General features: G+C 39.5%; 2 protein-coding genes across 3 annotated transcripts; one reads left to right on the top strand and one right to left on the bottom strand.

Annotated features, from left to right (window-relative positions):
- Positions 1 to 116: 116 nt before the first annotated feature.
- zgc:194887 (uncharacterized protein LOC571819 homolog) lies at positions 117 to 3,726 on the top strand. Of its 2 annotated transcripts, none has more exons than XM_053335793.1 (3): positions 117 to 371; positions 511 to 671; positions 1,613 to 3,726. In XM_053335793.1, the coding sequence occupies exons 2-3, from the start codon at positions 527 to 529 to the stop codon at positions 2,305 to 2,307; spliced, it is 840 nt and encodes a 279-aa protein (XP_053191768.1). In that variant the 5' UTR covers positions 117 to 371; positions 511 to 526; the 3' UTR covers positions 2,308 to 3,726. The 2 variants fall into 2 exon arrangements, with proteins under 2 accessions (XP_053191768.1, XP_053191767.1); XM_053335792.1 differs by having other exon boundaries at positions 514 to 671; positions 1,613 to 3,723.
- A 109-nt stretch (positions 3,727 to 3,835) lies between these two features.
- On the bottom strand, positions 3,836 to 6,247 carry LOC128375441 (muscarinic acetylcholine receptor M5-like). Its single transcript, XM_053335791.1, has one exon. It carries the CDS (start codon positions 5,420 to 5,422, stop codon positions 3,845 to 3,847), a length of 1,578 nt encoding a protein of 525 aa, XP_053191766.1. The 5' UTR covers positions 5,423 to 6,247; the 3' UTR covers positions 3,836 to 3,844.
- Positions 6,248 to 19,441: the final 13,194 nt, after the last annotated feature.

Below are 19,441 nucleotides of genomic sequence, written 5' to 3' on the forward strand. Positions count from 1 at the left end.
GAACCACTATGGCTGAATCTCAGCTGGACTTCAGCCTCATTCAGTTGAAGTGATTAAAGTCAGGGGCTCATATCTCCCCATTTACACATAGGTTTATCTCACTTGACACAGATAAGTGGAGGGTTGGTGTCTGCCATTGTTATGTGAACCTGAGGCTGAAGTCCAGCTGTGACTGGGCAGGAGACACTGTGTGAATGGACATGCAATTCAGTGAACTCTGAATCTGAACTAAGCACTCAGCAGCGTTGTTTGTATCTGAGTGTTTTTCATTCAGTCAGTGTGGAGTAAAACAATAGAAACGTGAGAGAAGATTTGGGTACAGAAAACATATTTTCACCCTCTGTCACCTCATACAGGTGACTGTACTGAAGGTAAGTTCATTCATTTTATTTTTCAAGCCATCTTCAGTTATTTTTTCTCTTAACAGTATTGTTGTGTGTTTTTAGTTAAGTTTTCTGAATTTAAAAAAAGGATTGCTGTATCATTTGCTAAACACTGATGGTTTATCAGCAGGGGAAGGTCAAGAATGAAGTGTTTGAAATGCAGACTGCTAGTAGGGCTCCTCCTGCTGCTTAGGCTGGCTGGAGTTGACATGGAGCATCTCCAAGCGGAGAACCTGAATCTCCTTCCCCCAGATGAGCACAACTTGGTCCTGAATCGTGGAATGAAAGGTATAACTATATCAAGTCTTTCACTTTTCTCAATTACTTGTTATGTTTGCATTTGTTGGGGACTCTAAATGCTTCTTGTGGAGAATAACTGTGGCTGATGATGATAAAGTGTTCTTGTACTTATTTGAGTGTGACAGCCCAGTGATTGCTTTAACATGCTGTATGGATTCTCCTGTGGGTGTGGGTCAAATTCCACTCTGTACACCCAAATTGCTTAGTAACTCATTACTGATAAGTGTTGTCAGAAAAAAAGTTGTAAAAGACTTTGTAGCAATTGATCAAGGCATTACGATGATTACTTGGGAGACATTCAAAATGCTGTTCCCATCAATGTACTGTAATGAGTAAATCCTGATAAGCAAACACATGGCAGATTTGACCTTTGTCTGCAAATCTGCATCATCACTATTTTAATGGTGGTTTATAATTACTTATTTGTTATTGTTACTTTAAAATGAATTATGCTTTAGCTGTAAACATAATTGTGTAAAAAAAATGTATTAGCTGCACTTCCCATGATGCAACAAGAGAGCACCTATGTATTAAACTCTACCACTTTTGTAAATGCCCACATCTTTTGAAGGTCCAGTGTGTGAATTTAGTGGCATCTAGTGGAACAGACTTGGCAGAAATGGAATATAATATTCATAAGTATGTTTTAATGAATGTATAATCCCAAGAAAAGAAACATCATTGTGTCTTTGTTACCTTTTAACATACTGTATGTATTTATTTAAACAACAGCTACAACAACAACAAAAAAACAGTTAAATGGTCTCATTGTACTTTTTCTATATTATCGTTTTTAAAGTCATAGTATTAATTTGGAGGTGTTAAACATGACTGAGGTGCCATCAAATGAATAGGACAGGCTGAAGAAGTGAGTGCAATATCCTTTCACCAATTCATGGTTATGACTGATATGTTAATTTTCCCAACAGTGCTGCCCAGAGACTGCCATGAAATGCTGATGACCTCTTCAGGCCAGGCCAGAGATGGCGTGTACCTGATCCAACCAGGTGACTCCCCTATAGTGGCTTACTGTGCCATGCAGGAGGGCGGATGGACAGTTGTGCAGCATATTACCGTCAACAGCAGTGTGAATTTCGACCGTACCTGGGTTGAATACAAGCATGGGTTTGGGGGTGTCACTGATGATCACTGGCTTGGGAATGAATACCTCCATCAGCTCACCCGTGGCCCTGGGCGCTACAAACTGGGAATAAAACTAGTAGATCGAGATGCCATCACCAAGATGGGGGAGTATGACCCTTTTCTGGTGGAGGATGAAGCCTCAGCATACAGGCTGAGGCTGGGGTTGTTCCAGGGCACTGCCATTGATGCCCTAACCCTGGACACAGAGAACTATCTACATGACAACCAAAAATTCACAACTAAAGACAGAGACAATGACAACTACTTCCAGAATTGCGCCAAGCTGGAGTTCCAGGGGGTGGCAGGAGGTGGCTGGTGGTATGATGCCTGCGCTGGCGCCAATCTGAACCGCAGGAATGTCATCTACTGGCAAAAGGACTGCAACAAGGAGCGACTGTGCAAGTATGCATGGATGATGGTGAGACCTTCAGACACCGTGAAACTGGTTCCCAGTAGAGACTGCAAAAAGGATGAGCTATGAGGACAGCATCTTTGAGGACCTGTGATACTATGTGACATAGGGCTACTATTCAGGGCCAAGAATTTAAGATTTTTTTAGGTTATCGATCCAGCAAATACTACAGTGCATGATGTCAAATATATACTCCTCATAGTCTTTGTGCTTTACATTCAATTCACCACATTTTATTCAGAAATCCATGGACATGATCACAAAATACTGAAGATAACAAACAAAAAAATCACAAACTTGAAACAGTGTAAAAATGTGGTACACACTAGCTCTAGCTTTGTTTCAGTCAGTATACTTGAAGCAAAAGGTCTCTTTCATTTCCCAGATTGCAAGTGCAGATTTCAGGTTTATCACAGTTACAAAGTGTTTCATGACATTATAGCTTATGACACATGGAAAATATCTCCCATCCAATGCTCACAGAATTTCAAAACAAACATTTCACAAACAATCAATCAACTTTGCCACGGTACATTACAAGTTTGCAGAAATACAGTGAAGATATGACGGCATATTGATTTAGCTACAGCAATTCAGAGAAAACAAATACTGTATTTCAATGCTCAAAGAAAAAGAGAATGTCCTGAGTATGGAAAGTTATAAACAGATTATAATAAACAATGTGTGCTTGTAAATAATCCACGGCATTCCCCTTGTAAACACAGACATTGTTTAGCAAGTTTATCATATTGTGTAAGTAAAATGACTACCATGTCCTTCAGTTTGTATTTGAACCCTTAAAAAGGAGGTTTTATTGTGGTTGATTTATTAATGCCAGTAATATAATTAATGTATCATAACTTTTTACTGTGACATTTAGCAGCACAGAAATGGCAGGACAAAATGTATGTGAAAATACTTAAACTGAATTTATGTCTATTAATCTGACAAATGGCAATGGCACATGTGAAAAGGCTTTGATTATCATTAAGTTACAATCTTGACAAGATTCTGACATCAGGACGACACTTACTGTATTAGCCCTTTTAAAATGAAATAGCAGTTCCGAAATGTGCATCCACAACACAAACACAATAAAACCTATCTGTACATGTTATGACTATTTGTGAGTAAGAGCATCGACCTCAGAGGGACACTGGCATGTTGTCATACTTTTAAGCTAATATACAGCGTAAATTGTTAGATTGGAACAACTTTATCATGATCTCCAGATATCAAAATGTGCATCTTGAATACAAACACAGTACAATATGAAATAATCTGTATATTAATCTATGGCATTTTGTACATTAGAGTATCAACTCTGGGGAAAATGCTAGCATTTCTTATGTTTTAGAGTATAGTGTGACTAATTATATTGGGACAATTTTTTGATGCTCCTCCTTTTCTGTAGTTTGAGCAGTCATTAATATACAATAAAGCAGACCTACTGATTCATGAGGGCTCTATTTAAATTGTACCAACTGCTTGATATATTGTTTTTCAGTATCACCTACTATGTAGAATTCAAGTTCATAAAGCCACAGCTATCAATACAAACATATACAGCCATCGTCATACACCATTAAAAAAAAAAGAAGAAGGTTCATGTAAGTTTGGAGTTGACAATTGGGTTTTGTCCATACCAATATAGTTTCTCCTCAATTCTTTTCTTCTTCCATTGGCAGAGCAAGAGCATGCGGAAGGTCTTTTGAAAAGTCTTGTTACAAAGGGCGTAGCACATGGGATTGACAGTGCTGTTGACGTAGCACAGCCAGTAGCCTAGGTGCCAGAGTGAAAGGGGAATGCAGTCAGAGCAGAACGTGGAAATAAGCACCATGATGTTATAAGGCGTCCATGTAAGGATGAAGGCAAACAAGATAGCACTGAGAGTCTGAGCTGCCTTTCTCTCCTTGATCAGCACCATCCTCTTCCTCTTGGTGATCTGGTTCTTTAGTGTGACATCTATGGGCTTAGACGTCGAGGATGTGGATGGGACACTCATGGACTCAGCCGAGGAGAACGTTGAAGATGCCATTTTGGTGTCTCCATTTTTGCTCTGGTGCTCCACATGAGCATCTTTAGCCACAGGCTTGAATTTGTAGGAGACACACTTGCTCTTCTGAGAGTTACTTTTGGGTGGTGCCTGAAAGAAGCTGTCATCTTCATAGCTGCTGAGCTGCTCACTCTCACTTCCAACTCCACCCTTGCTGGTCTCACATGCCTGATTCCTGAAGGAGGGCTGAAAGGCCTCCGGAGACACGGGCCTGTCCTCATCTTCTGAGGAGGCATAACTGTTGAAGGTGGTCAACTGACCAGCTTTGGACCATTCATCATTGGTGGTGGCTGCTGATTTGGCAGCATTGCTCCTGCTTGAGGATGACCAAGAGGGTTGTTTCCTGTCATGTGAAGTTGACCTTAGTTTGCAGCTAAAACAGGATCTAATAATGGTCTTCTGAGGTTGAATGACCCCTGAGTCTGTGGGATAATGAATCCCCTGAAGCTCCGCCAGATCTTTGGTCCTCTTCTCTGTCTCCTTGTAAATTCGACAGTATAGGATTGTCATGACTGACACAGGGATATAAAAGGCTGCGATCGCTGTCCCAAAGGTGATCACAGGCTCAGAGAAAAACTGGATCTGGCAGTGTCTCTCAGGGACTGTTCTTTTTCCAACAAAGTATTGCCAGCAGAGGATAGGTGGTGCCCACAGAATAAGAGATACAAGCCATGCCATACCTATCATGATCCCAGCTCGTTTGGGAGTCCGTTTGGCCCTGTAAGTCAGAGGCCTGGTGATGGAGAAATATCTATCAAAACTGATCACCAACAAATTCATGACTGAGGCATTACTAGCTACATAATCCACTGCCAACCAAAGATCACAAGCAAGGTTTCCTAAAGCCCAGTAGCCCATCAGTATATAAGAGGTATACAGATTCATGGAGAAAACACCAATGATGAGGTCCGCAGCTGCCAGACTCAGCAAGTAGTAATTGTTCACTGTCTTCAATTGGCTGTTGACTTTGAAGGAGAGCATTACCAGAACATTCCCCACAATGGTGATGAGGCTGACTATAGCTGACACAGTTGCAATGGTGATTACCTCCCAGAGACTGTGGGTGGCCAGAAGGATGTCCGTTGTACTGGTATTAACAGTGGAGTTTAGTGTGATTTCTCCTTCCATTGTCTTGAGTTTACTGGCATCCAACCAAGACAAGAATGTTTGGATTTGTCATTTTCATGAAGATCTCCTGGAAGGAAAAGAAAGAAAAGGTCCGATTAGTTATCCCTGCAAAAAAAAAGTTCTATTTGTCAACCACTAGATGGTGTTATTTCAAAATGTTCAGGGTCAAAAATTCATGCATGGCTTGGCACCCTTGTGGCTTGAAACTCTTGTTAAGGATGATAATACACAAGCCTAATTCTTAATAATTTACACACAAAAAAAACAATTAATGTGAAATATCAGTGTGTCATTCAACCCTCATAGATAACAACATTCTGTTATCTATGAGGGTGAAAAATACATTAGTTGTCAATGGCATCAATAAACAAAAAGCAATTGTCTTCACGCAGTACACGCAATCAAGATTGTGTGAGTGAGTATCCCATATGAAGCCTTTTTGGCAGTCTGCAAACATCTGTGGCACATTAAAAAAACCCAGGCCATTACACAATTGTATTCCTTGCTCTTAATCTGTGCTGTTATACTTATAGTGTGTAAAGTCAGTGTATGGTTCAGTAAAACTCAAAATTATGTCCAATCATTCTAGCTTCTAATAAAATTTCAACCATCCAACAGAGAAAATGATGTAGATGGTTATTTTTGTCCTTATTTGAACCATCTGCTTCTACCTGCTGTACATGGGTTTACCCAGCCCCCAATGAAACAGCATGTTATATTTGCTTAGTAGCCTTACAGCTTTTGATCTTCTTGTCTTAAAAAAAAATGTCTGTAAAGTATAATTGTTGATAAGTACTTGACACCTTGTCTCTTGTTTTAATGACATTCACAAATAGCCTTTATCCTAAATCCTATTACAAATGTCAGAAATCTGTTAATGCAGGATTATTTGAAATGTATGCATGTTGATTAATCCATCCATTAAGGAACACAGTTAACACAGACAGAAAAGTGTATTCACAGTCACATTCACACCTATACAATTTATACCAACTCACACCGTCTACACCTAGTCACCTGACCTGCATAATTTTGGACTTGGACTGGGCCAGAAATGAATGAACTGAACGATGGATGAATTAAATGAGAATTCATGAAAGGTTATTATGGTCACTATACAACATTATACTATATAATGCATGTAAGTAGTTATTGAAATACATTCTCTATGGACAAGCATAACCTGTGTGACCATTTCAATATCTTGATCACAAACCAGGTGTATAGTAGCAATCACAAGGGCTAATAAAATTAAATAGTAATGACAGACTGGTAAAAAGTTTTTTTTGTCTATCAATGTGAATCAAATATGACAAGATAATTTGGTTGAAATAACATTAGAAGAAACCAAGATATACAGTAACTCTAATGCACTATCATGGAGCCAAATAGAATGCACTTAACAGTATGTTAATGCACCTTTCTAGTCTTCTGACCACTCAAGGCACTTTTTACACTACCTGTCACATTCACTCATTCACACACTGCTCATCAGGAAGAACTAACCATTCAAACACTGCTGGTGCAGGCATCTGGAGCAATTGGGGTTAAATATCTTGCCCAAGGACACTTCGACATGCAGACTGGATGTACCGGGAATCAAACCACTGATCTTTCTAACAGTGGACAACCCACTCTGCCCCTATAGTATTATGGAGTTCCAACTCACTGTTTTGCAGTGCACCATCACAGAATTTCATGTTAACCTCATCTGTGTGATAAAAAGGTGAGACAACGGTATGATGGGAAGATCCTTCTTAAGAAAGCCCCCCAGAACAGAAGTTGTGCCTGATCCAAAATGTATTTTTCTATAATCATCGCTCAGTGTTCAAGTACCACACCTTTGCTATTAACTACAATTCTATGTTTATTGCCATGGATATAGTCTGCTATATATATATGTAAACCTAGATTTACATGTAAATACCCCGTGCACCAGTGGAGGGCAGCACAGGCCCTCTGCATAGGGAAGTTCAAGTTACAAGTAGGTATTGACTGTAAGACACTACAATCAATAGTGGGTGAGGGTCCACCCATGCCATCCTGGGTTTATGCGTTCTAGATGGAAATGTCTATGACTTGCCTTTCATGACCTACAAATGTGCCATTTGGTTTTGCTCTTACCTTGAAGGTTGGCATATACAAACAATTATGTTCTGTGTTCTGTCAAGAGTTCAGGCAAAACTGAGAGAAAAGCAGCCTTTCACCAATGCAGACTATGCAATATGTAGGCATAAGGCTAGTTTCTGTGTCATACTGTTCCAGCTGAGATAATATGTTCTCATCCCCTTCTTCCAGGTTTCCAGAGAGGACACTCCTCTCTCTCAGATAATACCTCAGCCAGCAGAGCACTATATTGCACCTGAACTGTTAGCTGTGCCACTTGGTCTGCTTTCAGTGCCATAACCCGGCCCAGTACCTCTGTCCTGCATATGACCTTCCAAGCTATCAAATTCTATTTTTGCAATTCTCCAGAATCAATTCTTACTATTGAAAATTGCTGGTATGATAGCAGTGGCATAAATCCACCATCAGGGAGGTACATACTCTCTGATGTTATCATTTCAGACTGAATTCAGGGGCAGATCACCGTCACAGAGAAAATCCTCCATGTGGGTAATAGCTATTGAACCTTCAGGCCGTCAGCCAGAGCTGGCAAATGGATGTGGATGTGGTGCCACACATGTGCATGTTCCCCACTTAGTCCGTCTTATTCCTCAAAAAAGATTTCTACAACCAAAGAAAATTGTTGGAGTCTGCTTCTTTCTTTCACATGGTCTCTCTTAATTGCTCTCTCACCTGGAGAGCACCTCCTTTGCGAAATGCATCACAGTTCTTGGCAACAATGCAATGCTTTCGACGAAATCACTACTGAGAAATAACTTCCTCATGCACTGGCATCCTTTCAACTCTGCAAGATAAGCAGGGCAAGCTGAGGCCCACACAAATAACATTCCAGTCACTGCGGGGGTCCTCCTGCAGCTTGGATTGTCTCTCATCTTCTTACAAAATGGCATTTCATATCACATTACTCAAATCCTCACATCATTAAGCCGTTTAATGTAGATGGTACCTGAATTAGTCTGCAGAATTGAATGAATTAAAATGACACCTTGATTTCTAAAGCAATGTTTTGCAAAGTGGTATTACTCTAGGAATGGCAATGTCAATCTGCCAGTTGGTCAGTTCACCACTTTGGTCAAGACTGAGATATCTCTATCTATTTGATTAATTGCTGTGAAATTACATACAGACATTCATAGTCTCCAGAGGACAAATCCTTAAAATGTTTAAGTTTTACCTACTGCACCACCTGCAGATTAACATTTAGGTTTCTTTGTGAAATGTCTCAAAACTATTTGAATGGATCACCCTGAAATTTGGTCCACATGTGTCCCTAGGGTAAAATGTAACTTTTCATTCAATGCTATCCACAGGTAAACATTTTATTTCATCCAATATTTTGGTTTATGATCAAATTACTTTTCCAACTACCTCAACTACAGTAATGAACAGTTGAGCATGCTAACATACTAAAATAATGGTGAACATGGTACAACATTATACCTGCTAAACATCATGTTCGCATTGTCATTAGGTGAGTAGATTAGCATGCATGACATCAGCATTTAGTTCAAAGCAAAGCACCACTGTGTCAGCTTCACAGAATTGCTGTCGGCTCTAAGTCTAAGAGATTGAGAACGTTCTTCCTACATCAAAGCCTTTATTCTATTTTCTAGTGTATTCCCTTCTTCTTTTGTTGTCTTTTATGACTTATTTTATACTGCAGACACACTTTCCTTGAAGCTCAGGTCATATAAAAGAGTTTTATAAAAAAACATAGATGGGCTGAACCCTCACTGATTATTATACCACAAAAAGAATAAATGATGACGTATTGCATTCAAATGGATAAAAAAAGGATATTCTTGACTCACCGATGATCGTTGTGATGCTAAGCTTGCACACACGTTAATAAAGAAAACACGCACACACACACACACACACACACACACACACACACACAAGGAATAGACTTGTTCTACCTCTTGACCTCAAGAGGTAGAACAAGTCAAGCCTGCTAATAGCTTCTAAATCGAAGCAGGAAGCGCTTTAATGGTACACTCAGAACTCAGAGTGTGGAGTAAATATGAACACTATAAATAGTGAACATAGTCTGTTGTGACCTGTTTTTGGACTTTTTATGGATGCAGTTGGTATCAAATGTGACATAGAGGGAGGAAGAGCTTCTGACTGTCTGTGCATCTCTCATTTCTTTTAAATCAAGGCTGAAGTCTTTTCAGTTTGCTGCTGCCTTTTAATAAATCAAATTTGAGGCTTTTGATTAATATCTTACACTGCACTGTCATTTTTATTTTACTTTACTTTAGTATTTTTTTATCATTATTTATTTAGTATATTTATCCTGTCTTAGTAGTCTTATTCTATTTTAAATTATTTATATTTCCAATTTAACAGTTTTTAATTATATTTGAATTATGGTCAGTGTTTTTTTGTTTTTCTTGATGCCTTTATGTAAAGCACTTGGAACTGCCTTGTTGAAATGCAGATCTTTTAGTATAATAATGCCTGTATTTGTGACTTGGTGATTCAATATATGAGAATATAGCCAATGGTCATTATTATGAATCAGTGCCAAACAGTGGCTTGCTCTAAATTTGCCAAGAAAACCAAATCGTTTTTAATACATATACAGTACCAGTCAAAAGTTTGGACACACTTCCTCATTGATGTGAATGGGAAAGTGTGTCCAAACTTTTGACTGGTACTGTACATCATAAGAGTATCAGACTGCCTCCTGAAATAGCGTTAGCTCTGTATACATAAGTTATGGTAATTGATCCAGTGATTAGCAGTGCCCAGTGTGCAAAGGAGGACAGTCTAGTAGCACAAATTCATCCTGAACCTCTGTACTGGGTACAGAGGTGGACATGTTGAAGGGTGGATTCCTGCAGGTCCTGTGGCACCTGGCCATCAGTACTCCTGTGCTGTAGCTTCATGCACTGGTCCCCACTGGGCCTCCCAGTCATACATAACCTTTGGTTGCAGCACAACTGGCCAGCGCGGCAGAAATGAGAACGGGAGAGGTATGTGGCATTTGTGAAAGAAAGGACAGAAGATGAGAGACTAATAGAAGAAGAAGGGGGGAGAAAAAGAGAGGCAAGTCAAAGCAAATGAGGCAAAGGACACCGTGTATCTGCATGGGGAGTATTTATGATGAGCAAATCCGCCTAGAGGTCTTTGGCACAATGGTTTGTGCATCCTGTAGACAGTCCACTGACCCATGGTTAAGATCTCTGCACATGTACGTAGCCTTCTGGAAGAGCACCTAAGAAATGCTTGAATCATTCTGCATGGCCTATTGGTCATTGAAGAAGATTGTAAGCAGATTGCTAATGTTCCTTTGAAGGAGGTGCTTTAAAACCGCTCCAAAACATGAAATCTGAAATATTCATCAGTGTGTCTATGTTGGTGGCCAAGGTTGGAATACAACCATATAAATCAAAGTGGAACATATTACGGCAGAGTCAAGTATAGATAAAACAACTTAAAAATGTGTATTTCTTACGTATGTCTCCTTTTTTTTGGTTATTCAATCCATAACATTTGATTTAAAACAAGAACAAACTTAAACTACATCTCTGCTCTGATGAGAAATTATGAATATGAGCATTAGAGGAATGTTATCAGCTTAAGGACACCACAATGGTTTTGGCAACTGCTAAATGCCATAAATGGTAATATCTAATGCCCCGAGGAGTTCCACTTCATGAGAACATGTCATTAATGCCCTATTTTAGATAATGATATAGCTTGGCTCATTTGTGTTCTTGTGTGAAGGGTTTTTTAGATATGAGCATGTGTCTGTGTCTGCCTCTAGATTGTCTGATTCCAGCATGTAACATTCCCAGTTTTCTCTATTCTGTCACATTCATAAACAAAAACAAAGATATTAGTTTGAATATTCTAATAACTGTTCAAATATTAATTTTCAACAGATGGTAGAAGTTAAGCATATATGGGTGGTTGAGGGAACACAAAAAATGCCCATATCTGTGTACTCAAATTATTCTCTTTTCCTCCCCAATGCTCAACATCGACCTTTATTAGAGGTAGATGCTAATTAGAGGAAAGTAAGCCCAGGTCTGACAAAAGAATGTGATTTGAATTGCTTAATAAAGGGATCTTGTGGTAAACTAGTCTAAAATCTGGTCACGACTTTTTGCAAACCCACCAAACCATTACTGTTCTGTGGCAACAACTTCCAGGATTTTTAAGCACATGGGCACCTTTCTGCAATTGTTATAACACCTCAAAAGATCTGTGGGGACTGGATGAACTCGTTAAAATCATGCTTCACTGCTTAATCCTTCCCTGTTTTGTCATTTCCACTTAATCGAAGAGAGAGGAGGGGGGTGGTGGTGAGAGCCTAGCGCTACAGCCTTTGAAGAAAAATATAGTTTTGTGAGTGTGTGTGTGTGTATATATGTCTGTGTTGCACGATCTTAGCACCATGCAGTAGAAACAAGAATGCCACTGTAAGATTTTGCATGATATTATCACAAATTTAATATACAATTCTAAAAGGAGATAGAAATAGTAGCGGGGAGACAGTGTGTGGAGACAATATGATTGTGCCATAATATTTCGTCTACTACTGACAGGTAAGGAGTGGTCATAGAAATATGTGGAAGATGGATGAACGTAATCACAGCAGATGTGAATCTGAGATTAAGTCTTACAAGAGACATAGAATGGTGTCAAAAATAGAAATGTGAGCATTTGAGGAGGCAAGAGGTTTACTGACTCACAACCAAAGAAAATGCTCATCTATTCAAGTTATCCGACAATAATTAATGAGCTTTAAAATGTACCTGACATGTGACCAAATTGTTCCAATAGAACTGATGCACACACTTCTTTTCTGGGAGCACTGCCTCCGTTGCTTTCATTTAGGTAAAAGGCAACATTAAAAATACATGCTGAGACCTCTCAGACATGCACTTGTGCACTCATGATGCTATATCCTCTCAAATCCAGGTCATGCTTGTGTATAAATACAAAAGTGCATATTTGTTCACTTATGATTGTCTAGAGACTGTGAAATAAGTCATTAATGTATAAAAATAAAAAATAAAGACATACATACTTACTGCTGACTTTCATCAGTTCTCACAGCCTTCTGTTTAAGGGCAGATCGTGTCGCCTGGTTAGAACAAAGTTCATAGTTAATCCCTTTGTTTTGCCTGGGAAGCCTTCAGGTCAAGTGTTGCACTGAGGACAGGATCATAACACAGTTGGAGAGAGGATTGAAGTGGATGAGAAATCCTGCTGACTTGACCCTTGCATGCCAGAGGGGTCCGAAGGAAAAGTGTGATCACAGAGGCAAAGGAGGAGACAGAGGAGTAAGAGGACAAAGAACAGGAGGAGGGTGGACACCAGGACGCTTCGGTCATCCCTGCTCAAGGGGCGCAGAGTACAGCATCACGCTACCCTCAGCCATCCAAAAGAGCCATGGTGTGTCCAGATGGGAAAAAGTATCCTCAAGTTGCACAGCATCCTTCCTCTGTCATTTATAAATGAGAAGAATCAGCTCAGGAGGTAAAGAAAGAAGACAGGAGAGAACTTTTCCTCCCAGTCTGAGCTGAGACTGTGAACTGTGCTGCCTCTCAGTCAAGTTGAAGCAGAATGTCACTGAGAGGCTGCCTGACGCCTGAGCCAAGTCACTGCTACTGCCGCGTTGCATCTACTCTGGCTGACAGACACAGATGTAGCTGACGCTAGCTAGCTGGGAGGAGAAATTCCCATAGGGGTGAACGGTTCATCATGTTTCGGGACAGTGAGCATGCAGCTCAGACCACAGAGTGTGAGAGGGAGGAAGGAGGGGGCAGGAAAGGAGGTGGCTGGGTGGCTTCTAGGGTTTCGTTTTGGAGGGTGTGGGGGAGGGAGGGAAAGTGTGGGAGGGAGTGTCTGTGTGTGGAGGTGGTCAGACCAATCAAGCCATGTCTTGTTTATGTGTAGTTGTATGAGTGTATCACACAAACCATTAATTACCACCAATGGCATGTTTTTTGTCTGTGTTTTACAGAAAGGCAGGAGAAGACCCTGGTTATCACAGTCCCCGGCTCTCTCAGTGTTTGAAAAGCATTGAGGCTAAGGCAGTGTGGCGAGCAGCAAACTCATCTGCAGAACATAAAACACCTCTGCTGCCTTTGTGCCCACATGGGAGAGCACTGACATGGCTGGGCCAGATAAGCAGACTACTGAAGTGACAGATGTTTTTCTCTGGGACCTTTCTCTCTCTCTCTCTATTTGTGTGTGTGTGTGTGTGTGTGTGTGTGTGTGTGTGTGTGTGTGTGTGTGTGTGTGTGTGTGTGTGTGTGTGTGCGTGCGTGTGTGTGTGTTGCTCTATAGCGTGCATGGCATTGTGCTGATTGGGGTATTATTTGCTTAGTATTAAGCATCTGTCCTGGATGGGTGACCTTATATATTTTAATCCGGATGATAGGTGCTGATCTGTTCCATGAGCTCCCCTCAAATCACCACACTGATTCACTAATAAACTCAGTTGCATTTATAGTGCACATATAGTTGAACTGTAGATTAGAGGTATTTTCCATCATTTAATTTATGGCACTGGCTCACATTCACAAGATCAAAGGATTATCACATTGCCTGTAGCAATGTTGTGATAATTTTATATATTAATTATATTATATTTATTATTTGATGAGAATTTTTTTTCATTTCAATCACATTTAAGATTTTTTTTCAGCATTTCTCTAATCATTATACTTTGCTTGTAAAGTATTGGATATTTTTACATCTGAAACTATTCAGGTAAAACAGTTTGAGAAAAGAAATCACTCTTTTTGGACTTTTCATATAAACCTGTGACAAGTGGTCACATACTGTAGAGCAGCTGCTTCTAGCAAAAAGCTTGGGAACCACTAGTCTCACTTACTGCAAACTGCCTGAAATACAGCTATCTTGATTTGGTGGCCACACAATGATATTAAAGGATAGGTTCACAAATGTTCAAGTCTGTCGTAAAACAATAATTAGGTGCCCATTTGAACACTGAAAGAGGTTTTGCTTGCTGTAATTATTCCTCCTGTTTATCATGACGTTAAAAGATCCTTTCTAAATGTGCTTTCAATGTAAGTGATGGGGACAAAATTCACAGTCCACATTCTGTGCAAAAATGCATTTAAAAATTAATCTGATGATTATATGATGCTTCAGCCATCTGACTTAATCAAATCAAGTGGATATCTTCCAGAGTTAGTGTTTTTAGTATAAAATTCCCTCTTTATGTTTCTCCTGACAGTGGTTCTCTGTTGAGCTGTAATGACATGTATTTCATCTCAATGATTTGGATGGCTGAGGCTTCATATTAGCTATATTTTTTTGGGTGGAAGGAGGACTGTGGATTTTACTCCCATCACTTATATTGTCAGGAGGAATGATGAACAGGAAATACTTTTTCAATCTTCATTTGGCCACCTGAATATTGTTTAACAGATTTGAAAATGTATGAGCCTATCCTTTGAGATGCCATAGTCCAGTGAGTTGTTATTATTTCTCTGTTAGCACACATACATGTAGAATAATGAAATGCATTTCACCGTTTATAGCGGAGGAAGCTGCTTAGTGGATAATAGATAAATGATGCTCCCTCCTATATTTCATATTGACATTTGTCATAATGCAGCTCTCACCCTGAAATGATTTTGCTACTAGGTCAGAGCAATATGCCAATGACATGATTGATGCGTTTCATGAAAATCCTGCCACGTCTATTCGACAAAGCACAGTATATCCCCACTCACACCCCTCCACCTTCCACCCGGCCCGACAGTCTAATCTAATGCCATTTCCAGGCAGCTGGCCAAAGGACAGACACCTGGCTCATCATTACAGTTGAATCGCTGACCTGCACAAAGTTTACAGCAGAGTCATATTTTTTATGTGATACATTCACACATTAACACGCACACACACAAAAGCACAGTTGCACACACCCGCAGGCATGTAAACGTCATGCTTGTACCGTTTCTGAAGTTCCTTCATATTGATTATTTGTGCGTCATTGATTAAACCACAAAAGTCTATTAAGAATAATGACAGAGTTAATGTACAACTGAAATCTGATAATGGATCAATAGTGGAAATGAAGCATATGACCTTTAACACTGCAAAATTATGGTTTTCCAATGCACCGCACTAAACCTGCAAGTGCTTTCTCCTGATATCTTTCTGATTTTGATCATCCCTGTCTCATTCGCTCAGGAAAACAACATTTGCCAGGCTCCTAACAATGGCTAATGATAGTAGATGTCAGGAATGCACTGAAGCCCGCTCTCATTCAGACATCCTCCTCTCCTCTCATCTGCATCCTAAAGGCATGGCTGTTTCTCCACAGGTCATAGTCTGATCGCTACGTGCCAGTGAGAGAGACAAGATGGGGGAGGATATCAACACAGCTAGAGATGGATTGCATCTGTCCATGGTCCACAGGGGCTTGCTTATCTCCTGACCCAATTGTGCACCCATATGCTGGCAAAAAGGTCTGCCTCTACATGGTGCAATTCTAATATATTTTCTTTTATCTTTATTTTTTCCCTCTGAAAGTGCTCTGTGTTTGGAAAGAAAGTCTAAAGGTATATGACCTTAATTTAGCTGAGCACTCCTCTAACACTTTGATTTGTTATTAGACAAATTAGAGATTAGCTTCCACCACAGCAGATGATAGTGATCTAGCAAAATAACCTGAAACAATCAATGGCTCACTTCGGAGCCTCCTTTAATCTACTTGATCCCTATGTATTTCTCCACACAGCCTGAAAGAATCGACTCTTTTGGTGTCCCTCTCTCTTCTAGGCTTTGATGTGCAACAAATGTTTATCTGCCGCTGTGCTTGCCTTTATTTTTTTCTGTCTCCCTGCAGCCCCAAGCAGCAACTCCTTTTTGACACAATGATTTGCCAATACCTTGTACTGTTTCAGTGGATTTACGATAAGTCCCCCTGCTGTGGAGCTCACTTTTATCCCAGAGTATATAGTACAGACTGGTTTGTTTGAAGCTTTCATATGATAAGGTACACAGGGTTTTCCTGTTTCAATCATTTACCGCGCAAATACCCTTTTGATGATTATAGGATTTTTAAATAATAAAAAAAACGACCCGATATTAAATCAAAGCTGCTATGTTTAGGGTCATGAATACATAATTGCTTGCTGAAATTAGAATCTTGAAAGCCTGAGCAGTATCCATATCACTGAGAAACAGTAAATGAGTGAGCCAAAAGCTCTTTATGTTCCAATCAGCTGGGCCTGGGAGGCACGTGAGCTCTCCCTCTCTATACAACTCAATACAACTTTAATGTTGCCTTGACAAAGAGGATTGGGTGGTAGGCAGCTCTGATTGAGCCGCTATTGTAGACCTGTGGTTTGCACTCCTTTAAGGACATCCAACACCAACTCTTCAGACATTCCTGCGTCAACAACAATGACCTTGTCTGGACAAAGCCCAAGCTGAGCTGAGCATGTGTGAGTGTATGTGGTTCATGTTGCTTTATATGCGTGCAAGTTGGGAGAATAATAATATGGATGATAAATTCAGGGACGAGATAAGGTTAAATTTCATACACCACGGGTAAAAATACACCATCACATGGGAATATTTATAAAAACAACAACCAGAGTTAATTCATGGCAATGACATCACTGAGTTGCCGATGTCCTTGTTTGTTGCAAGGGTGTAATATGTGTGTGTACCAATGTGCATATTGACACAGATCTTGTTGAGGACGACGTGTACAAGATATCCAGACTCTCTATCAGGACCTCCAGTCACCATCCATCTTAATTATTGGTCACCAAAAATGGTGTGAAGGCTTCAAATGAGCTCGGCCAATGCCACAGAGAATCTTATCAGCAGCAGCCAAATTTCCACTGTGTGAAGAGGAAAAACCTTTTCAATGAGGCTAGCCCCAGCCTGACCCCAGAGAGAAAAAGAGAGAAAAGAGACTGAAAATAATTGATAAAGGGTGTTCTGACATCTGATCTCTCTCTCTCTTTCTCTCCCTCTCTTTCTTTGACTCTATCTCTCTGTCTGGGCAGTGCCCTGCTCTCATGTTGGGCTGGCTTTGCAGGGCTGTCTGTGTCTTTTTAATTACAGTAATTTAGGACTACCCGCTGAATGCTTCCATCTGCCTCTGTCTGAGGTGAGAGATAGAAAAATCCTTCAAAACAGCAGTATTGAAGTCCATAGGGAACTTTATTAAATGATAATGTTCCACTCATATGGGTGTTCTATGACCACATGAAATGTCAAGTGCCATTTTAATTTTCAAAGACAATTGCATTTTTATCTTCATTTGGCCCAAAAAGAGCATGGTGATTTGTAGATATACATGCAATAGAGGGCACTGTTTTGGGTTTTGCATTTGAACATTGTTCACTGACAAGCAGGTTAAGTCTTTGAAATGTTAAATACCATTTTCACTTTTAAATTTTAGAAAATGTTAATTGTAACTGAAACTTATTTTCTAATTTAAATTAACATTGCAGTGTTGTCCACAGTTTACCTTGGCACTACTTTGAAAATTAAATGTCAAATGTCTTTCCATTGTCATTGTAATATGGTCAGAGAATGCCCATAATACTATTGTGAAATTACATTTTCATTTTCAAGTTTACATTATGATTTTAATAAAATCTCTATGGTCTTGTGAAATAAATCCATGTGAATAATCATCCTCCATGGACAAGGACAACTACTTTTCAAGCTGATATCCAAAACAGGAGTCTGTTTAATAATTAAAGATGTTTGTACTCACAGTTCAGCTCAGTAATTCTAAGATTACAAAGCGTGTTACTCTTACCCCTGGTGAGATGATTTCTCATGTCCATCCTCAGGACATTGTTCTAATCTGCTTTATTCTCACGTTACATTAACTTTAGTACGAAGGCTGATTTTTATCATGCAATATCCCAAATGATATATTTCAGCAAAACACGCAACAGTGAATGAATCCACTATTTCTCAATGTGGACGTCTGAAAGCCACCAGCCACAGTTTCTGCTAATGTAGCTTGACTGTTCTCCTGCAAGGCAAAGTTTTGCAATCATGTTCTCTGCTTGGTCAATGGTGAAGAAAAGACATTTACACCATTTTGAAGGAAAAAAAAATGTAAATGATCATAACAATTTTGTAAAGATGTATTGAACCATGTAGGTGTACCTGCATTCATAATATAGGAATAGTTCCCTAACCTGATGCAAACACATTTTTAAGACTCTTTTTTTCCACTCCAGGCTTCCTGATTTCCCTCTTTAATGTTTCTTGTTCTCAAGAGTATTTATGGCAGTGAAAAATTACATGCTCCACCGATTCCTCCATTTGACAGTGCTCGCATAATCCTGAGGGATGTTTGTTTCACGCATCACACTGCTAGCTTACTCAATTCTTGATTGGTTAACAGCACATGCCAATATTCTCTGATGCATGCAAGGGGAGGGATCTAGGCTGTGTGCCAGAGAATGAGAACATAATTTATCTTAAGACAATGATAGAAAAAAATTAATTCAGCATTTTTCATTTTTTATTTATTTAATTATTTTTTAATTATTTATTTTCTTACCACTTGCCTGACCAGGCAAATGAGCCATTGGGCTTGATATACTAGTCTGGCATAGCATTTTGCTTACCCTGGGCAATTAGGCAAGTCTTATTGTTGAGCTGTGATATCTATAGCATTACAATACCTCGAATTTCTGTCTGCTGTAACTGTATCTACCTGTACATTTCTCTGTATTACATTGTATGTAACTGCATGAAATACAATAGATTCATTGCATAGTTATTTTGAATATACTGTATACCAATAATTCCAATATATCATTGCCTACAATACTGCAGATGACATGCACTAATCATATGAAGCATATTACCAAGCTCTATTAATTAGAGTAAGATTATTGCACTAGGTTT

The sequence above is a fragment of the Scomber japonicus genome, chromosome 16, assembly GCF_027409825.1.
Source record: "Scomber japonicus isolate fScoJap1 chromosome 16, fScoJap1.pri, whole genome shotgun sequence".
NCBI classification, from domain to species: domain Eukaryota; kingdom Metazoa; phylum Chordata; class Actinopteri; order Scombriformes; family Scombridae; genus Scomber; species Scomber japonicus.